The following is a 19,074-nucleotide window of genomic DNA, read 5'->3' as shown; positions in this document are numbered from 1 at the left end:
TAAACATAGCCAAGTCATGAAGTCATAATAGAGTTGGACAAATTATTGGGAGCGATAGACAATCCTTTTTAAAATGATGCAAGTAAGCGTGAAAACTGATGTATAATGCAACTTTGGTGAGCATGAAAAATCTCCTTGTTATTAGGTCATGTAGATGGAAAGGGCCATGCTTACCGGTGGTATGACAAACAGCTCACTTCCCATCAGATCAAACAATATGACAGTTCCAGTGCTTTCAGCATAAGCCAGCAGTGTGCAGTCATGACTCCATGCCACTCGTCGCCACTGGGGGTTCGGATCCTTGGGTACTAGGAACAGAAAAATAGAAAAAATGCAAAGTCAGTCCCAGTTATAGACGAAGATACAAACAAATCTTTCTTATCCAAGAACAAAACAGATTACGAACAAGTGTTTCATGTTTTTAAAATGTGTGTCTTAATGTATTTAAAATATTTATTTTGATATTGATGAGGGCTGCTTGTGTCAACACATTGCTTTTCTCATTTTATTAGGTGTAGTACCACTACTTAATGACAAGCAGTTAGATAAAATGCAGTAAGGGGAGAACCTTTGCTAGTACCACAATAAAATCAATGAAAGAATGCAGTGAATGGCAAGTAAAGCGAGAACAAGCACTTTCAAGAACATATGAGGACGATCACCAGAGTTGTATGCATGGCCTCCGTTAAGGGGATATTTTGGCATGGAAGTAGGTCTATCGGCCACCATCTTGTAAAAGGTTGCATATCACTATGGGCTACAACATCTCCCAAACATGTATTTCTGTTAATATGTTGAATGATTGAAAACCCAATACAATATAAATGAAAAAGGATAAGCAAGTCGGCTATAGGGGAAGACTCTGAATAAACTCCACAAAAGCTAAAACAGCTCAGTTTTTCTTTTACCTTCTATTTTTCTAACCTGAGCACAGGTTAATCCCGTGCCATACATAATGTACAGAGTTTTTAAGATTGCGGTTCAATCTGTGGCCTACAAGGGAAGTCAGAGGTTTAAGGGAGAGATGGCCAATATACAAAAGAGGTTGTCGCTTTTGCAACAACCAAGGTGCATGGGAAACCCTGAGGCATTTGTTGCTAGTGTGAAAAACCAGAGGGTGTTTCCTGGCATAGTTCCCGGGGACCCTGTACTCAGGTGGCCAGGGAAGGGCTATCGCTTTTGGATCCCGACCCCGGGGGTGGACAAGCAAAGGAGGATCACCTGGGTGGAAGGTCCTCTGGGAATGGTGGTGAAGCACCTGAGGGTGAGATATGGTATCCCCGTTTTTCTTGAACCCATCTAACCCCTATTCCTGTTTATTTTATGGGAAACTACAACTCTCATTATTCCTCCCCACTTCATATTGACCATACTCTGAGCGAGACTGGGAGCGAAAAAGAACATCTCTGTCGGGGATGATGTGAACCAGGCTGTGGAAGTTAGAAGACCATGAGTCTGAACGTTTGCTGCGGAGAACGAGAGAGAGACAGGCAGGAATTCCATCCTTTAGAGAACCCATAAGCATTCCACAACTGAAAACGAGTGAGCGGAAAAGAGAAACCTTCAAAGCTTTTCCAGGCGGCGCGCTACCCACCCGAGTGAACGACAGAGTTGGGGAGGAGCAGAGGAGGCATTGGTAACGGCCTTGACTGCTACAGGAAAAGCATTGAAGATAAAAGCCCAACTAACATGACCGGTGAGTCATCGAAGGGAAACAAAAGCCTGGTTTGTGTTAGGAGCAAAAGAGGCATGTAAGAAGAGTTGAAGGTTGTACATGTACCGATAAAACGCGCAGTGAAGAGAACAATGGTTGAATTTTGAGAAAAGGATACAAAGTAACAGAGTGGTCCAGCAAAGGAGTCGCACATTCGAAAGTCTCTGTGAAATGTTCTGAGTAATGGAAAGCGGAAGATAAAAGCAAGAAAGTAACCGCAATCCTGCAGGAAAGTTGACTGAGTGAAAAGCAATTTATATGAACACTCAAAGTCGTCAGGAGGGCAAAGTAAAGAGCATGTGAATGTTGTAAAGATGCCAAGAGGGCAAAAGTAAAAACTACAAGTGGCAAAGGGCATTGGTGTTGCGTGTGAACTTTTAAAGACACCAAGAGGGCAAAGGTGAAAACTACAAGTACCAAGGAGCATTGGTGTTGTTAAGATTGTTGATTGTCAAATTGTTTAAGAGGAGGTCGAAGTGGTCATGCAGAGGTCTATGCAAAATCCTTGAGGTTTCGAAAGTCTTCGACAGTAAAAAAAGGTAAGGACATAACGTGAGGAAGGGAACCCCCCACAAAGAGAAAGACCAGCTGGATCCCGGCGGAGGGAAGCCTGTGTTGAACTGTGATGAAGTGAAGAGTTGAATGTGAAGGGAAAGGCAGGCTCCAGCCCAGCAGAGGGAAGCCTGCGTTGAATAGTGGAAAAGTGAAAGCCAGAAGCACAACTGTGTATTTGTGGTAAGGGGACAACACCTAAAGAATTGATTAGACTGTCAAACCTTGAAACCCAAGCCTGAACTGTTGAATTGCACTGGCAAGCCAGAGTGTGCAAGACTGATAGAACTGTACCATCCACCTATCATTTTTAAGAAACTCTTAAGACCCTGTGCTTCTGAACATGGGGAAGGGAGTCGTTACCTAAGCCATTCTGACATTTCTTTTAAGACACTATATTTTCTTTTTTGTATTCCCTTTACACATTTGTCATTTGAGAAGGAGGGCAAGGTTAGGTTTTCTTAGTATAGACCTTTATTTTGACTAGACCGACTTGGACTTGTTTATTGTTTATTTAATGGTCAAGAATACTCCCATGTTAGAGTTGGGGCCAGTTAGGAATTGCACCAACCCCAGTAAACTACAAAATAAAGGTTTTCGAATCGTGTGTTTGTGTCTGCTGTGGATACCATGCTTTCCTTACAGTAGCTTGCCCTAAACTACTAGCTACAACGATTCTATACTTGTTGTAACGCTCACCTGATATCCAGGGGGACGCCACTCAGCCCTGGTTGAACCACTCGCACTCTCGAACCCCTCCCTTGGAATTTGTTCGGCCGAGGATTGGGCCTGCAATACAGGAATATCGGATTTAAAACTTAACTGTCTCTTGTTGCTTGGCTCCCGGCTCCCTTGAGAACCAAACCTTCCGCTTAAGCCTTCTCCTCACCTTGCTTTTTTGTATGATGTGCTCTCCGTCCTGCTTCTCGGTGCAGGGGCGCATAGCTGGTGTGGGCGAGTCACGACCTAGTTGCTTTACTGGTGTGGGCCCTGTTCGAGTCCAGACCTGCTTTGACTCCAGTTCGTTAAGGTAAGTTTGCTGTTTTTTTACAGTCTTGATAATCTGTCCTTCTTTCTTTCTCTTGTCCCTTAATAATATCTCTGCTTCTTCCTCTAAGTGTTGGAAGAGGTTATTGGTGTTGTCATGCTGACTGGGGTTGAGCATGAGGCGGTGAGTGAATGTGCGATGCACAGCGCTATTCGTTCTTGTGCTGACCTGTCTCCCCTCTTTCTTGTAGGCTGCTGTAATGTCCCAGAAAGGATGCTGACCGAGAGAGCACTAGGCAGTGAGTGGATGCGCAGTATGTGGCGCCTTCTTGTCTTTTCATGTGCTAACCTGTGTTTCCTCTCTTTTGTAGGTTGTTGTGAGGTTCCGGAACAGATGCTGACCAAGAGCGGCTCGAATTCAGGTAAGAGTCTGATGGTTCTTGCTGTTTCTGAATTAAAATATAGAAACGCTTACTAATGCTGTTTTCGCTCTCTTCTTTCCAGGTTGCGGTGTTCCGGAGATGGATGCGGCGTCGAGATGCTGTGTTCACTGGACCGGGCGAGCGGTGGATTGCGAACAGGATACTACTCACAGGTAAGTGTCGTACTAAAGATGTTCTTGTTCTTTCGCAAACGCGGCTCCAGGAAGGCAGGCAAGGAACTCAGGAGACCGAGCTGAACACAGTGAGCGTCACACTGCTAACCGCAGAGTAACTCGAAGCGTGTTCCTCTGCCTGGGCGTGGTTTATATAGCCCCAGGTATTCCAAGGCCTGACCACACCCAAAACACTAGACCGCATAGCACAGCTCTTGGAACTGAGCTATGTGGGTGCTTCCATGTTGCACAAAAGCTCATTAACAAGTCCAGGTCCCATGTCATCTTCACATTGAGTATGAGCCTGGTGCCAGAACTGACTCCAGGAGAGTCTTTGATGAGATGGCAAGGCCTTTAAGGCCATCATGGGGAATCGTAGCCTGGCTCCAGTGACTTACCTATGAGGGTTAGGGGCAGGGATCATGACACTTGTTTAAGCATTTTGTGAATTACAAGAATCTAACATAAAAGAAATTATGGGCAATGGATTTTAATGGACAATGCTCATCAGTAATCTTAGCTAACATGTTTTTTAAAGTTATTTTACAGAAGGGCGAATATAGGGATTATTAACTCCTAATATGAAATATTCAACATTTTATAGTGATTATCCAATAGGCAATACGTTGGGTGGGGGAAAAAAAGGAATGATTTTTAATTGTGAAATGGGAATCCTATTTTATATGTTTTATTAGATGTTTTGTTTTATCCTGTATGCAATATGAACTTATATTGTTTGTTTGTGTTATTACAGTGTTATGAGAGTTTTACTAAAAGTTGAAAGGTTGAATCTTTTCAGCCATCTCAATAAAATAAAGGTTCTTTATTAATTTCTAGACTCATTTTCAGATTACAGATCACTACAGATATTTTTAAACCTTCTGCCACACACAAATTAATAAATCTGCAAGCTTCCTTTTTGTTTGGATAGACATTTCTAGCCACCAGCCATGCATAAATGCAGAAAGGGGAGTAGTTTCTTACCTGTAACTCCATTTCTCCAGCGTTAGTATCTTTCATGGATTCGCATGCCCCCACCAGCCGCCCCTGCAGGCAAGCCTAGGGTTCGGGTTCCCTCTACTTTGGAGGTTAAAATCTGAAGTCTATCGGGGGAGACCCCCATCGCTGGAAGATTCTCGCCACCTGCTGGGCCTTCAGCCTCCATTAGTGCAGCTGACAGGCGTCCCTGCTGAGCGCGTCCACTTGACCATTCAGAACCCCCGGCAGATGGAAGGCGACAATACTGATCCCTTGAGCTAGAGACCAATGCCAAACGTCCTGCACCTCCTTTGACAGGACTCGGGAAGGCGTGCCGCTCTGCTTCCTTAAATAGAACATTGTGGTGGTATTGTCTGTCAACACCCTCACCAAGAAATGACCTCAGGGCCCAGTGCACTGCCCTCAACTCGAGTACATTGATATGCAATGAAGTCTCCTCCCGAGACCATAGGCCCCGTAACTGTGACTTGTCAGGGTGTGCCCCCCCCACCCTATCTGGGAAGCATCTGCCATGATTGTGAATTGGAACTCCGGCTCCAGCAAGGGCATGCCCCTTACAAGATTAGGCGTGCAAGTTCACCACTGAAGGGTGTCCACTAAGCCCTTGTCGACCACCAGCTTGTCTGACCATAATCCTCGACTCTGATCACCTGTCTGCGAAGAACTCCAGCACCGGCCTCATGAACAGGTGGCAATTGGGAAGGAGAGGGATACAAGACGCCATGGCCCCCAACAGCAACATGTAACCTCGGACCGAGACCACTGTACCCCTTCTCCACTCGCCTGCCTTGGACCGCAACTTGTCCTTTCGCTCGCTGGAAGGTTTCACCAGATTGTCCTGGGTAAGAAACTGCGCCCGAGGAAAGACCAATTCCCAGGACGGCATCAAATATGATTTGTCGAAGTTAACGGTAAATCCAAGCTGTTGTAAAAGGCCCATGATCGCCATGAGAGACCCCTTGCCCACACCTGCGACAAACCCCTTACCAACCAATCGTCCAGGTAGGGGTACACATGATGGCCCTCCCTCCGGAGGAAGGCAGCCACCGGAGCCATACACTTTGTAAACGACCTGGGGGGTGACTTCAGGCCAAACAGGAGGACCCGGAACTGATAGTGATCCGTCTCCAACCACGAAACGCAGGAACTTGCAGTGTTTTTCCCTCATCGGGATGTGAAAGTAGGCATCCTGCAGATCTAATGACGGCAGGAACTCGCCCGGTTGCAACGAACGGATTACCTCTTGAAGGGTGAGCATCTTGAACTTCAGGCGTTGCAGATTCTTGTTCAATGCCGGAAGATCTAGAATAGGCCTCCATTTGCCATTGGGTACACCCCCCGGCCTCGCTCCGCGACCGAAACTGGTTCTATCGCCCCTTTTCTCTAGCATGAGCACCAACTCCTACCGCAAGATTGGAAGATGCGGCTGCACCACATACAATGGCAGAATAGGGACAGAAGGATGCCAAAACTCCAACGAATGGCCGAGACGCACCATGTCCAGCACCCAGCGATCTGATGTTATCGGTTGCCACTCGTCGACATGGTTCACCACCCTGCCCCCCAGCAGATTGTCCATATGGCAGTCAAGCTTTTGACTGCCTTCTTTTAGCAGCCGAGACGAGTAGCTAGAGCGCCCGTAACTTCAATCTCTGGAGGAGGCAAACCAGGCATTACCCAAGGCTCCACGAAAAGCTCGAAAGGAGTGAAAAGAGCAAGCCCCTTGCAGCGAACCCAAAGACTTTGCTGTCTCGGTATCCTCTTTCATACCTTTCATGGCCTCATCAATCTTTTCGCTGAACAAATGTTCACCCTCACAGGGAATATCGATAACCTTATACTGTACTTCTGGGTGAAAATCCATACACTTCAACCAGACCTGTCGTCGGAGCACCACCCTGTTATTAATTTGCTTAAACCACGACTCCGCCATGTCCACTGCAATATTGACGCTGTGGTTGGAGGCCTCCTCCCCCTCTCGAACCAACAGCATCGCCTCCTTACGGTGTTGCTCCGGAAGATGATCAAGAATTGGGACTAGCCTGTGCCACATTTCCCGATCATATCTGGCCAAAATTGCCAAGAAATTTGCAGCCTTCACAGTCGTAGCCCCCACCGTCAGGACCTTCTTCACAAACGCGTCCCATTTCCTAGCCTCACTGTCTGGGGGCGTAACACATTTGTGTTGGCTTCTGGCCTTACGGCTGGCTGCCGCCGAAACCACTGACTCGGGCGCAGGCTGCGACACGAGACATCTAGGGGTAGACCCAGGAGCCTTGAATTTCTTTTCCAGGTGACCCTTCACCGCAGGCTCAGAAAACAGGTGGTGCATCGTGCGCAGGCCCTCCTGCCACACGTGATTGAGAATCGGAACCAACTAGACCACCTTCCATCGCTTTCCCGTATGGTCGAAGAGAAAGGAATCCTTACGTTCGTCTTCAGGTGCCAGCTTAAACTCCTGACACGCCTTTACCATCATGGCACAGAATGCCCCAATATCATTTGGCAGAGATGGTTGTGTCAGAGTACTGGGCTGCTCCACCGAGGGGTCTGTGTCCGAAGCGTCATCACTCGTCGGTGACGAAGACAGCGTCGACAGGGTGTCACGCTGAGCACTCTCTGGATCCGAATCAGGTAACTCCCCCTCCTCAGGTTGACTCAGTGGATGGCCCAACCCCACCGGAATCGGCAACCGTGCAGGAGGCGACTTCCTAGGGGCCTCACCAGGCAAACCGCTGACCACCGGCACCGTCAGACTCAGAGGTGGTGGCAGACTCGCGTCCATTTGCCCCACCAAAGATTGGAGCGTATTTAATACTTGTAAGGACAGCAGAGATTTCTGATTAGCCAACAGGTAAAGGGGCGGCCCAGCCCCCACCCCACTTGACGTTGACAGCCTCGCACTCTGACCCAGGGTCAAAAAGCGGCTCTTGTTCCTCCTCCATCCCAGAGGAAACAGAATACGCAGTTGGATCTTGCTGCAAAATGTCCACAGGAAGCATGGGCCCAAAGCCGGCGGACTGCCACAGCCCAACCGTCCGTAACAAGCCTTCTGACTGGATCTGCATCGACAACAACAGTAGCAGTGGCCCACTGTCCATAAGTCGTGGACGATGCCGACGACACCACCATTGAGGACGGAACCGCAGACTCTGCTACCACCATCGACGAGGGAATATCCGTCGAACTCGGAGACCCGGATTTCTTGGAAGGCAAACCAGAACAGTGCTTTGAAGACTCCCAGCTGGACGAAGACATATGATGATCTCTGGACGACGAGTGCTTCAAGGAAGACTCCTTCGGCTTGGCCTGTCCTTTGTCCGACACCTTTTACTTCTCAGGCCTACCACCAGACGCCTTGGACTTGTCAGGCCGATTTGACTTGGAAAGCGAGGAACCACTCGCCCCCTTGGAATGATGCGACCTGGTCGTAGATGACTTGCTACCTCTCCCCACCTCTGACATAGGCAACTCTGTCCGTTGCTTCTTAGCGGGGGGTTCCGCCGACACCGGCGGTACTCGGAGGCCTTCTCTGTTCTCCCTGAAGACTGTCTCCTCCGGGTCGAACCCACCTCCAAAGGCAGATAAGTGCCCTCGTTTAACCAACATATGAGCCGTCAGGTTATGGTCTTTCAAAGTCTTCTGCGAAAACCCCTGGCATATCTCGCAGGCATCTGACGAGTGCTGGAGGTAGACACATTACAGACAGTCCGAATGTCCATCTCCTTCGAATACCTTTTTAAGGCCGCAGGTAGCACAAGGCCGAAAGAGAGATTTTTTTCTGGGCCACAGATGACATACTGGCCAGCACAAAAAAGCATGTGCATACACGAAGAAACACGAGGTGATCCCAACAGTTTGGAGACGGTTGAAATCTGAAGGGAAGCCGAGGGGGAGGGGCTATTTATAGCGGACGTCCTATTGGCGTGGCCTAAGGCACCTAAAAAGAACATCGATAGGACACTAAAGTGTTGACGTTTTCCATAGGAAAACGCTACGTTAAAGTTACCGAGGAGTCCCAGCCTGACGACGGGAAATATTCACAGCATGTGAATCCATGAAGGATCCAATGCTGGAGAAACTAACTAATAACTTATCCCTGCTGGAAACTATCAATTGTTGTTATTTTGAGATTGAGCTGCAAGCATTATATATCAGACTTTCTGCCTTCTGTTTTAGGCTGATCAATGTTTGATATACATGTTTTGCATGAGTTTACACTAAGAATGTACTCTTGATTTCTTTTCATAGTACTTTTTGTGAACACTTTTATTGAAAACTTTTCAAGCCATAAATCATATTATTACTAATGTATATACAAATTCCCCATCCCCCTAGAAGTGAAATACTTATTACTATAAAAACAGTTCATCTTGTGTCACTAATTTGCCCCATCCAATTCCAATAAGGCATTAGCATTTTTCCCATATTGTAAGGACATAGTTCGACAAGGATAACAAAATCGAAAAATTACACGTTAACAATGGTTTGTATGTGGTTAGGAGATTCTCACTGCAGTATTCGTTAAAAAGTGAGCACAGAGTAGAATACTGGTTCAATATGAAAGCACTGACCTTTACTGCCGCCATAATCTTCCATGCCTTCCTGTACCACCTATGTATCAGTGCCCCCCACCCCCTGGGTTTTTCTAGTTGCATGCAATCGTTATTTTAGCAGCAACCAGGAGTCGTGTCATAAGGATTGTCATGTTCTCAGTGAGTGGGTTTTGTGAAGGCATCATTAGTCAGACAGAGACAACAGGCTCAGATGTTTCTCAACACAGTTTATTTAACTTAAAAGGCAGGATGGATGAATGCCTAACTTGCCCTATGCTAAGATGGGATTCCGCTACCTAAAGAAAACTAGGAATAGTCTATGTCAGGAAGTCCAAAGTAAAACCTCTGTGTCCAAAAGCTATATACGTGCCCTCACAACTAACTGCATACAATGTGTAGGGATGTCAGCATCAATAGGAATAGTGTCCAAAGTAAAGTTCAGAGCTTCTTTTGGCTCTTTGGCTTGTAATCAGCTCTCCTACCCCAAGTTCAAAGTAGTTAATCAAATACAGGGGTTACCTTCCCCAAGAGTTACAATCTTCCAGCTTTTAAAAAAAAACAACACAGGGGTTTTCTTCCCCCCCAAGTCCCCCAATAATTAAAATCTTCCAGCTTTCAAAGTAACACTTGACTTAAATATCACAACAAGGTCTTTGCAATGCACAACACAAGCTTATTTATAGGTGTTTTCAGTGTTTTTTCCATTCAAGGGCACCCAATCTAGGCGCAGTTGTCGGACCACACGGTCCACCCATTACAGGTCACGCAGCCGGTACCTTTCCTGGACTACTTTTCCTTTAACACCAGTTCACTGTTTCTCCTCAGCAGTGAGGTTTGCCTCAGTCTCATGTGTCACACTCTCCTGACACTGTATTGTGACCGATTTAACCACTGTTGGCATGTTACTCCTTCTTAGGTTTCCTTGGCTCTTGCCAATGCTCGTTTCCTTATTATTTACAGTTCCAGTTCTTACCTCCTTCTTGGCTGTGACCATTGTTGGATTTCTCATATCCTGCATACACCTCTTTGTGCTCTCTTGGCTTTGCTAGCACTTGTTTCAGTCAATGCAGTTCATTATTTCAATGCAATTCAAAATATTGCTTTCTGTAAAGTTCACACTCTTTCTTTCACTCCTTTCAAGATACAAGAGTGTTTCCAACTTGCTTTCAATTTGTTCAGTATTCAAAATGCCTTGCTCTTCATTTAGTTCGATATTCAAAATGCCTTGCTTTCATTTAATTCAGTATTCAAAATGCTTTGCTTCTGCTTTAACTTGCTTTTATTTCGTTTGATATTCAAAGTGCCTTTCATTAGCTTTAACCTGCTCATTCTGTTTCTTTAATTCTTCGTACTGTGAGACAGGCATGGTGACAAGAGAGACACAGACTTAGAAAGTAAGATTTCAAAACCTTTATTTGCCATTTCAGGGTTGGTGTAATACCACGAGTGCTTGTTTTACCCTACTGTTTTATTCACTTCTGTCTTTGGCTGTGCCCACTTGCACTTCTTTTCCATTGCTGCGCGTCCTTGCACTTTTAATACTGTTGCTTTCCTTCTCCATACTCACTCGCAACTTTCTTACTTTTATTTTGGGCCACTTGCCCTCTCTTGACTTCCTTGTGCGCCCTTGCACTTTTCTTTTACTTGGCTTCTGTCCACTTTTAACTTTACATCCGGATTACTTGTCCTCTTTTATATGTTTATTTTCTGTCCTTTAATTTCTGCACTGCTTGCATGCACCATTTACTTGCTTTCTTTCTACTTTCTGCTTCTTGCTTTCCGCCTTGTGCCGTCTTATCAATCTTGCTTTTCCTCCCTTTCCCGCTTCACCCTGTCATGCGAAACTCACCGGCAGCATAACACTGGCGAATGGTCTCTCTGGGATGCTTTGGGTCGAGGTCAGGGTCTTACCACCTGCCCCTCAGACACAACTTGGGCCGGGCACACGGTCCAAGGGAACGAGCACTTGCAGACTCTGCCAGCAGTGTTTCAGCTGCCTCGCTCCGGCTCTCAGGATACACGGCTCCCCAGCCACGCTGCAGCCCTCCTCATACACTGGGTTAGCGCTGCAGCCTGCCGCTCTCCTCCGGATCCTCCTTCCTGCAGCCCCCAGGTTCGTGGCTTCTCTGGTCGAAAACGCTTCTCCAGCTTCCTCAGCCATCTGTGTTAAACCACACCTTTTATAGTGAGAAAACCAGTCAAGTGGAGTCAGGTGTAAAAGGTCACTATTAACTGCCTGACCCAGCCTGCCTTTTAGTGGGACAACTCAAGTTATTTCTAGTCTATGTTGCCCCTACTTTCCACATATTATTACTAAGGGTAATCTTTACTGATATTAGTTGCCTCTTCCTCGTCTCAGTATTTGTTGGAAAAGGGGAAGGGGAGATGGGGTGAGATTAGAGATACCCCACAAAGGCTGAGGGAGATTATGTTGGGGGATTCTTGGCACGGGGAATACCGTGTCTCGCCCTTTGGCATCCTCCTCCCAATCCCTCGATTGTCCACCCCTAGGGTCGGGATCCAGGAGCGATGGCCCATCCCTGGCCACCTAAATGGAAGATCCCGAGGGAATGGGTGGGAGAATACTGTCAGGTTTCTCCCAGTACTCTCTTGGTACGTGGCAAAACTTGTTTTGCCCTTCTCTGTAGCCTCTTGGTACCTGGCAATGCCTATTTGGCGTTTCTCTTACAGTTCGGTATTCATACAATGTGTGAAGGCATCATGAAGGAGGACACAGACAACGGATTCAAAATAAACACTTTTATTAACTTAAATGTCAGAATGGTTAAAAGCCTAACTTGCCCTATACTAAGGTGGGATTTCCCTACCTGAATGAAATAAAGAAAGTCTGAGTCAACAGGTTGACCTTAATACTCCATCAGTGTCCAAACCTATCCTTGCCCTCTCAACTAAAACAAACAAATGTGTAGGGATATCAAAGTCAAAAGAAACAGTGTTTTAAGTCCTGAGCTTCTTCCAGCTAAAAGCTCTCTCTCATCTTCCCTTCCCCAAGCATAAGAAAGTTCCATAAAAAAAAAAAGAGAGTCTTAAAGTTGACCTTCCTCCAGTTGAAGGCAATACAGTTCAGAACCAATCCTGGGGTTCCCTTCCACAAGTTTCAAGTAACACAAATCCAAAAAAGGGAACTTGAGACTCCATTCTCAAGACAGCACTTGTAGTCCTTCAAGTTTCAGGGTTCCCTTCCCCAAGACTTCAATGTCTCATACAGGTTCCTTGGTACTTGTTCCTGTGCACCAATTTGCCTTTACTCGATTCCTTTTATTGGCCTCAGGGTTTAGGGTATACACTTGGGTTTCTCTCGTTTCTCCTTGGCCTCCTCGTGGCTCTGCCACCATGTGTCACACACCCCTTTTCAAACTGTAGCCTTGCCACAATGCATTCACTCAAAATTTGCAGTTTGTCTTCCTTCAGCCTTTAATGTGTTTGATTTCAAGGTTTGAGGTAATTCGCTGTACAACATACATTTAATAGTGAAACTAAGAGTTCTGTATAGGTGAAGGACCATGTGGTGTGCGCTATGTCCCATCTTTAATGCTTGTGGTATGCTCCACAATTAGACAACTTCGTGTCAGGATTCGGGAGCATATGGCAAACCTGAACAGCCAAGACCCGAAAATCCCACTTGCACTCCACTGGCAAACCACAAATCAACTGAGCAATAAGGATGAATTACGTTTCATTGGTTTGATGAGAGTCAAGAAGGGCAAAAGGGGAGGAAATATCCAACTGAAATTAAGACAATTGGAGGCAAAGTCCATTTGTCTTCTGCGATGCACTATTCCAATTAATTTAGAGAAAAACGTACATCTCAGGATCAGTATTAAGGCCACGCCTTAATACTGATCCTGAGATGTACGTTTTTCTCTAAATTAATTGGAATAGTCTAACCATACATTGCCTAAGGGCATTTATGTATTTTATAAGTTTAACGATCATGCAGCGATGCAGATATCATGAGAGACCATTAAGTTTGGTGTGCTTTGAACTGTGTATATGACGGCCCCATGAATGCAGCCCTTTTTATACGCTTTCTCTTATATCTCAAGCATTACAATACTCCGGCATTTAGGCCACAATATATTTTCTCTTCATGCTAACCTACAATTAATGAGAATAACTGGCACCTCGACTGAGAAACTGGACTATTAGCTTTCTGGCAATGGCCAATGACGTTGCCTATTATTTTTTACACCACTGTATTGACACTTAATCATTTGCAAGATGCTAATCAATCATGCACCACAGTGTATATTTTTAAATTTAGGTTCTACTTCTTTGCACTATTTTTAGACAACGTGCAACTTATCAAAGCATTGGTCTTGCAAGCCATATATGACGCATAGAACATTTCTCTGTGACTTTACTTTTCATTCTATCTTGGCTTCATGTTAGAACGGCAACTTTGGGATAACCCTACCATCCCATGCCAGAATAAATTAATACAAGTGATGTAATATTTCTTCATCCCCATGCTTCACGTTATCGATACATGCACCCTAATAACTTAAACGTTTTAATTTAGGCTTCACTTCTCTGCATTATAACTAGCCAACGTGCAGCTCTAAATAGCACAGGTCTTTTTAGTGATATAGGATGTACAGAACTCTTTTTCAATCACAATTTACCCTGGCTCCACGACAGGATGGCAACTCCCGGATAGTATTACGGCATCTCAGTACAAATTAATTTACGAGATGTAGTAAAACTTTAAACTATGACAATTTCTTCAGGCTGCACATAATGGTTAATTGTGGTCCAGAGCATTTGCAATATTCTGATTATTTCGCCGCTGCTTTTTGTTTACTTTCATTTTCCCGGCGCATGCCTGAACACAAAGGTGTCCCTCCTGTCATGTGTGTGCTGTGGTGCTACTGCGTCTCTGCATTTTTCCTACACCTTCCGTCACACGTAATTCACCTTTATCTATATTATCTCTTCCAAATCCCGATGTGCGTTGGACTTTCAAAACGTGTAAGAGGGATCGAGCCCTGCAGAACATTACATACGGTAACATTACATACGGTAAACCGGACCCCTATGAGATTGGAAGGGTGCCGGATATTTAAAGACAACATATTTATAGTAGGCTCTCTGTGTTTATTTAGTAGATCGGATTACCGAGATTCTGAAACAACTCATTTGCAATTTGTTCAAGACCTTCAATTGAGTGTTATATACACATATCAGACTAAGAACATATACACACGGACATGGTAAGCACTTTATTATTCTTCACATATAATTTTTTGACCAAGTTGCATTTGTTCTTGCAACCCCGGACGCACACAATAGATTAGTATTTTACATATTCAAAGAACTAGTCATTCTCTGGAGCATCCACTCGTGCTGACTTCAACGGGTCGAACCAACAGATTTAGCTGAATGTAACCCAAATCGGGTTTTAAATATTGGACCTTTGGTGAGTTACCAGTGCCTATTTATTCAGCGTTATAGTATTACAGACTTTCAATGGGGTAATGCATGTATGCACGTTATGCATAGGGAATTTCCAAACATTCACATGCGTTTTTTGATTTGTCGCAGTTTTCAAATACATTACAAGCACTACTCACTTTTTTGGTGCCTGTATGGTGTTTTGTTTGTGTTGTTTTGGAGCAGCATCCACGGGTTTATCACTTTGCCTCTTCACTGCACACCATATGTACCCTATTTAGTCTTTTTTTTTCTCCTGCTCTGTTCTTCCTACCAATCCCAAATACTTCTGAAAGAAATCATGCACTATGTTAACATTTTGTTTCTTTTTAAACTGTTTGTTTTCGAATTGTACACAATGGGCCTCATTAGAAGGTTTGCGCTGATGGAATGAAGGGGGCCGTTACAGGACCGGCCCCCTTCATTCCGTCAGGGCTGATAACAGGGTTCCCATTGCGGGACCCGGATCAGACGCCTGGTAAAACCAGGCGTCCTTTACGGGTCCCGCGAGGGGAATAGGGAGGTAACAATGGGGCAATCATAATGTGCCTGTTACCTCCCTCCCCATTCCCATTGAGCCCTATAGGGGCTCAAATGGGAATGGTTCCTGCAAGGAGGATTTACCAGGTCCTCCTATGTCGGAGTAACCCGGTAAGTCCCCATTGCAGGAACCCGGTAAAGGAGCCCGGTTTGGAGGCAGCCATGGAGCTAATAGCTCCATGGCTAATAGCTCCATGGCTGCCTCCAAACGCGTAATGAGGCCCAATGTATTTTATCATAATTGGCCATATATTCACCATGCTCACTGTAATTTTTACTATTTGTTCTGCATTTCAATGGCATTGTTATTACTGTTACTTTTGCGGAGGATTACGCCAGCCTTGAAAACAACACATGTCGAAACACGTGTCAGCTGACATCTTTTAGAATAAAGATGCTGATGCTTCTTCAATTTTACCTCTGTTGAATACACCGTTTTAGGATTCTAACCTCTTCTAATTGGACCATATAGGATTTAAGGGCTTAAGCGCGATAGGCCTGTCATCCAATCACTAAAACTACATTTAATAGTGTTCAAGTGTAGTTCAAGGTTCAATGCACTCTTATGTTGCTCATTTTTATTCAGTATTCAACGTATACTTGTTTGATTCAATGTTAAATTTCCATGTATTTTCGGTATTCAATATGCATTTGTGTTCATTAGTTTCACAATTCATAAACATTAAGTGTTTTACTTTCATTCAGTTACATTTTTAACAAGGTGCGACTTTCATGCACAATATACCTGTGGGTTTTGTGCGCTATATAAATGTTCAAATAAATAAACGCACTCCGATTTTAATTTTAGCCTCATTCGTCTTCCTTAGCCATTGGTCTTTCGTTATAGTCACATGCAGTCAATATTTCACTTTCCTTGTAACAATCCTTCTTTTCTCCAAGATACGCGACCATTTCAACAATACTTTTTCTTTAAGAATGAAGAGTTCATATCGTTCAGAGACTTTCGAAAACAAGCTTGTTGCTTTGGAACGCCACACCACCACTCTGATACAATGTACAAGTCTCTTGTTTCATTTAACAATAGCGTTTCACTTTGTAAGGCTTGCGATTAAAGTAACACTGGATTTTTCAACCTTCGAAACTCACTAGATCATTTTGAAGTCATTTTTCGCTGCCCACATTTGCTGTTTCCTTCCAGGGGGTCTGTCCCCGCCCTTCAGACACTCTCGCAGCGCCACAGGAGAACAAGCACTATCTCGGATGAATGACAGCCCCTTCTCTGGCCTCCTTCCTTTGCCTCACCTCTGCACCACGGAGCTCCTGCTCCCACGTCACACTCGCCTAGACTCTCTGTGTCTTCAGACTCCAATTTGCTTCTCAGGCTGCAAAACAGCTCACCACGGCTCCCTTCAGCGTCTCTCCTTCCACTTCTGACCCCACCTCTTTTATACACCTGTTTTGTGTAAAGGGATTGCAGGTGCGAGTCCTTTCTTCTAATTGCCTGACCATTCCTGGTCTTTGCAATGGTACTCCTCTTCTTCGTCTCAGTACCAAAGTGGTGTAGCTGCATGTTGGTGTGTATAACTCCTAGTTGTCTCTTCCTTGCCCCAGAACTGTCAAGTGTCCCATGTGGGAAAATGAGGGGAGCTGGTTGATTATAGCCCATAAAGGTTGGGGGAGGGTTAGATTTGTCATCCATAGGAAAAGGGGGATACCATGTCTCGCCCAACGATTCCCCACTCCCAATCCTCAAGCACCTTCCACCCAGGTGATCCTCCCTCGCTTCTCCATCCCAAGGGTCAGGATCCAAGAGCAATGGCCTTTCCCTGGCCACCTACGCAGAGGATCCAAGGGGAGTAGGAGTGAGAATACCCTCAGGTTTCTCAAAAATGTCTGAGGGTTTGAGCTTTAAGCAGAACGCCCTGGTGTTACCCGTTCCCTCAGGCCAACTCACCGGTTCCAGGCGACGCCTCCATTTGCCTTCTTTGAGCTGTCTTTCGTCTGCTGCAGCTCTGTCAAAGGGTTGTGTTTGCCGGCTTTCCTGCGGTCTTATTGGGAAGTCTGCTACTTCTTTCAGGCAATTCCTCTGCCTCTCTGCTTCACCGGAGCCACTCGCGTACCATCGGGAGCTCGTCTCTATTATCAGAGCTTCTTGCTTCACTTCCCACTGCGGACACTCTGCCTCACTGAACTATTACGGTCTCGGCTCGCAGACTCCACACGGCAGCCACCTTGTGATAGTTGGCGTTTTTTTACATGGCTTTGACTTTGGAGATTTCCTCTGTGCCCCTTCTCTCTCTACAACACTTGTTTCTCCCTTTAAATATCCTGCGCCAGGATTGGATTTCCAAAAAGCTAGTACTATCATGTTGCAAATAGTCACATTCAGTTGTTATTCCCTCCGGACTCCTCTTCCTCGTGCCAGTAACAAATTATTGTTTGAGCACCTTTTTTTCATCTCAGTACCAAGGTGGTGTTGATCCCTATTAGTATTACTGGAGCTTTAGGGAATGGACCTATAACAGGCCAAAAAGGCCTGGGGGATCGAAGTGATATTACTAAATGCAAAAGGGGAATACCAAATATTATCTGGGGTTACCTCACCCTCTCCGTCCAGTAGTGGTGGCCTTTCCTTCGCCACGGGATGAGGGGCAATTTTTGGAAAATAAGTGAGGATGCCCTCAGATTCCTCACAGTATATTCCGATCCCTAGTATCCCCAGCCACACCAGCAATGGATCCATTGTTAACGTGATACCTCGAATCAATGTTGTTCTAGCCAAACCTTTTAGAGCTGTGTAGAAGTCAAGTGCAATCTGTAAAGGAGTTTAATATGCATTCTTTATTTGTAGTACAAATCAAAGACAAATGATTCCTCCGCCAAATACGCCTCCAGTTCTTATCCGTATTTACCCCATGTCCTGTTCCCATTTATCCATATATGCACATTTCTCAGTATTATTGCTACTCAGAGAGGGTTAACACCCGAGCTTTAAGGAGACCCACATAGTATGTACGTTTTAACTGACTGGTGCCTCTTTCGTTGCCCTGCGACATGGAAACCCAATGATGCAGCTGATCATAGTGAAACGTCTCTCTCGTCTAAATGAAATTTACCTTTACATTCCTCTAATGTCATAGGGGTACCCCCGTCATAGTTGCAATTGCTTTCATAGTCTGTTAAGATGTATTTCTAGAATCTGGACTGGTGGACACATTTTAGGAGGCCAGCCTAATTACGATTAACAGGGAGCTCTGAGCTCCTATTGCACATGCTGCGGAGGGTCAAATGAGATGACTGTGAATAACGAACAAACTACCAAGTATAATAAGTACTTTTGAAAGGTGACACGATCTGTGGGGTTGGCATCATGGAAGCAGACGAAGCCAACAGATTCAATGTAACAAAAATATTTTTATTAACTTAAATGTCAGGATGATGTAAGGCCTAAATTGCCCTATGCTAAGGTAGATTTCCCTTCCTAAAGAAACTAAGGATAGTCTGTGTCAGTAAGTTCCACTTAAAAGTCGGTCTGTGTCCAAAACCTATGCGTGCCCTCACAACTAACACCAAAACAATGTGTCGGGATGTCAACCATAACTTAAACAATGTTCCAAAAGTAAGGTTCTCACCTCTTTCCAGCTCATGCTTATTCTTCAGCTTCTGCTCCCCAAATATAAACAAGCTCACCACAATGTTCAAGTTTCCTTCTTTTG

General features: G+C 45.1%; 1 protein-coding gene across 3 annotated transcripts in view; it reads right to left on the bottom strand.

The window, feature by feature from the left end:
• The window catches only part of NBAS (NBAS subunit of NRZ tethering complex), a 3,456,930-nt gene that overhangs the window by 3,146,413 nt on the left and 291,443 nt on the right, over window positions 1-19,074 (bottom strand). For all 3 annotated transcript variants that reach the window (XM_069605942.1, XM_069605943.1, XM_069605944.1), the window contains exon 7: window positions 175-308. In XM_069605942.1, coding sequence (XP_069462043.1) covers window positions 175-308 — 134 coding nt within the window. The remainder of the gene's footprint in view (window positions 1-174; window positions 309-19,074) is intronic.

Source organism: Ambystoma mexicanum, chromosome 4p, assembly GCF_040938575.1.
Source record: "Ambystoma mexicanum isolate Mex_15411 chromosome 4p, UKY_AmexF1_1, whole genome shotgun sequence".
NCBI lineage: Eukaryota > Metazoa > Chordata > Amphibia > Caudata > Ambystomatidae > Ambystoma > Ambystoma mexicanum.
This window is presented reverse-complemented; position numbering and strand designations above follow the sequence as displayed.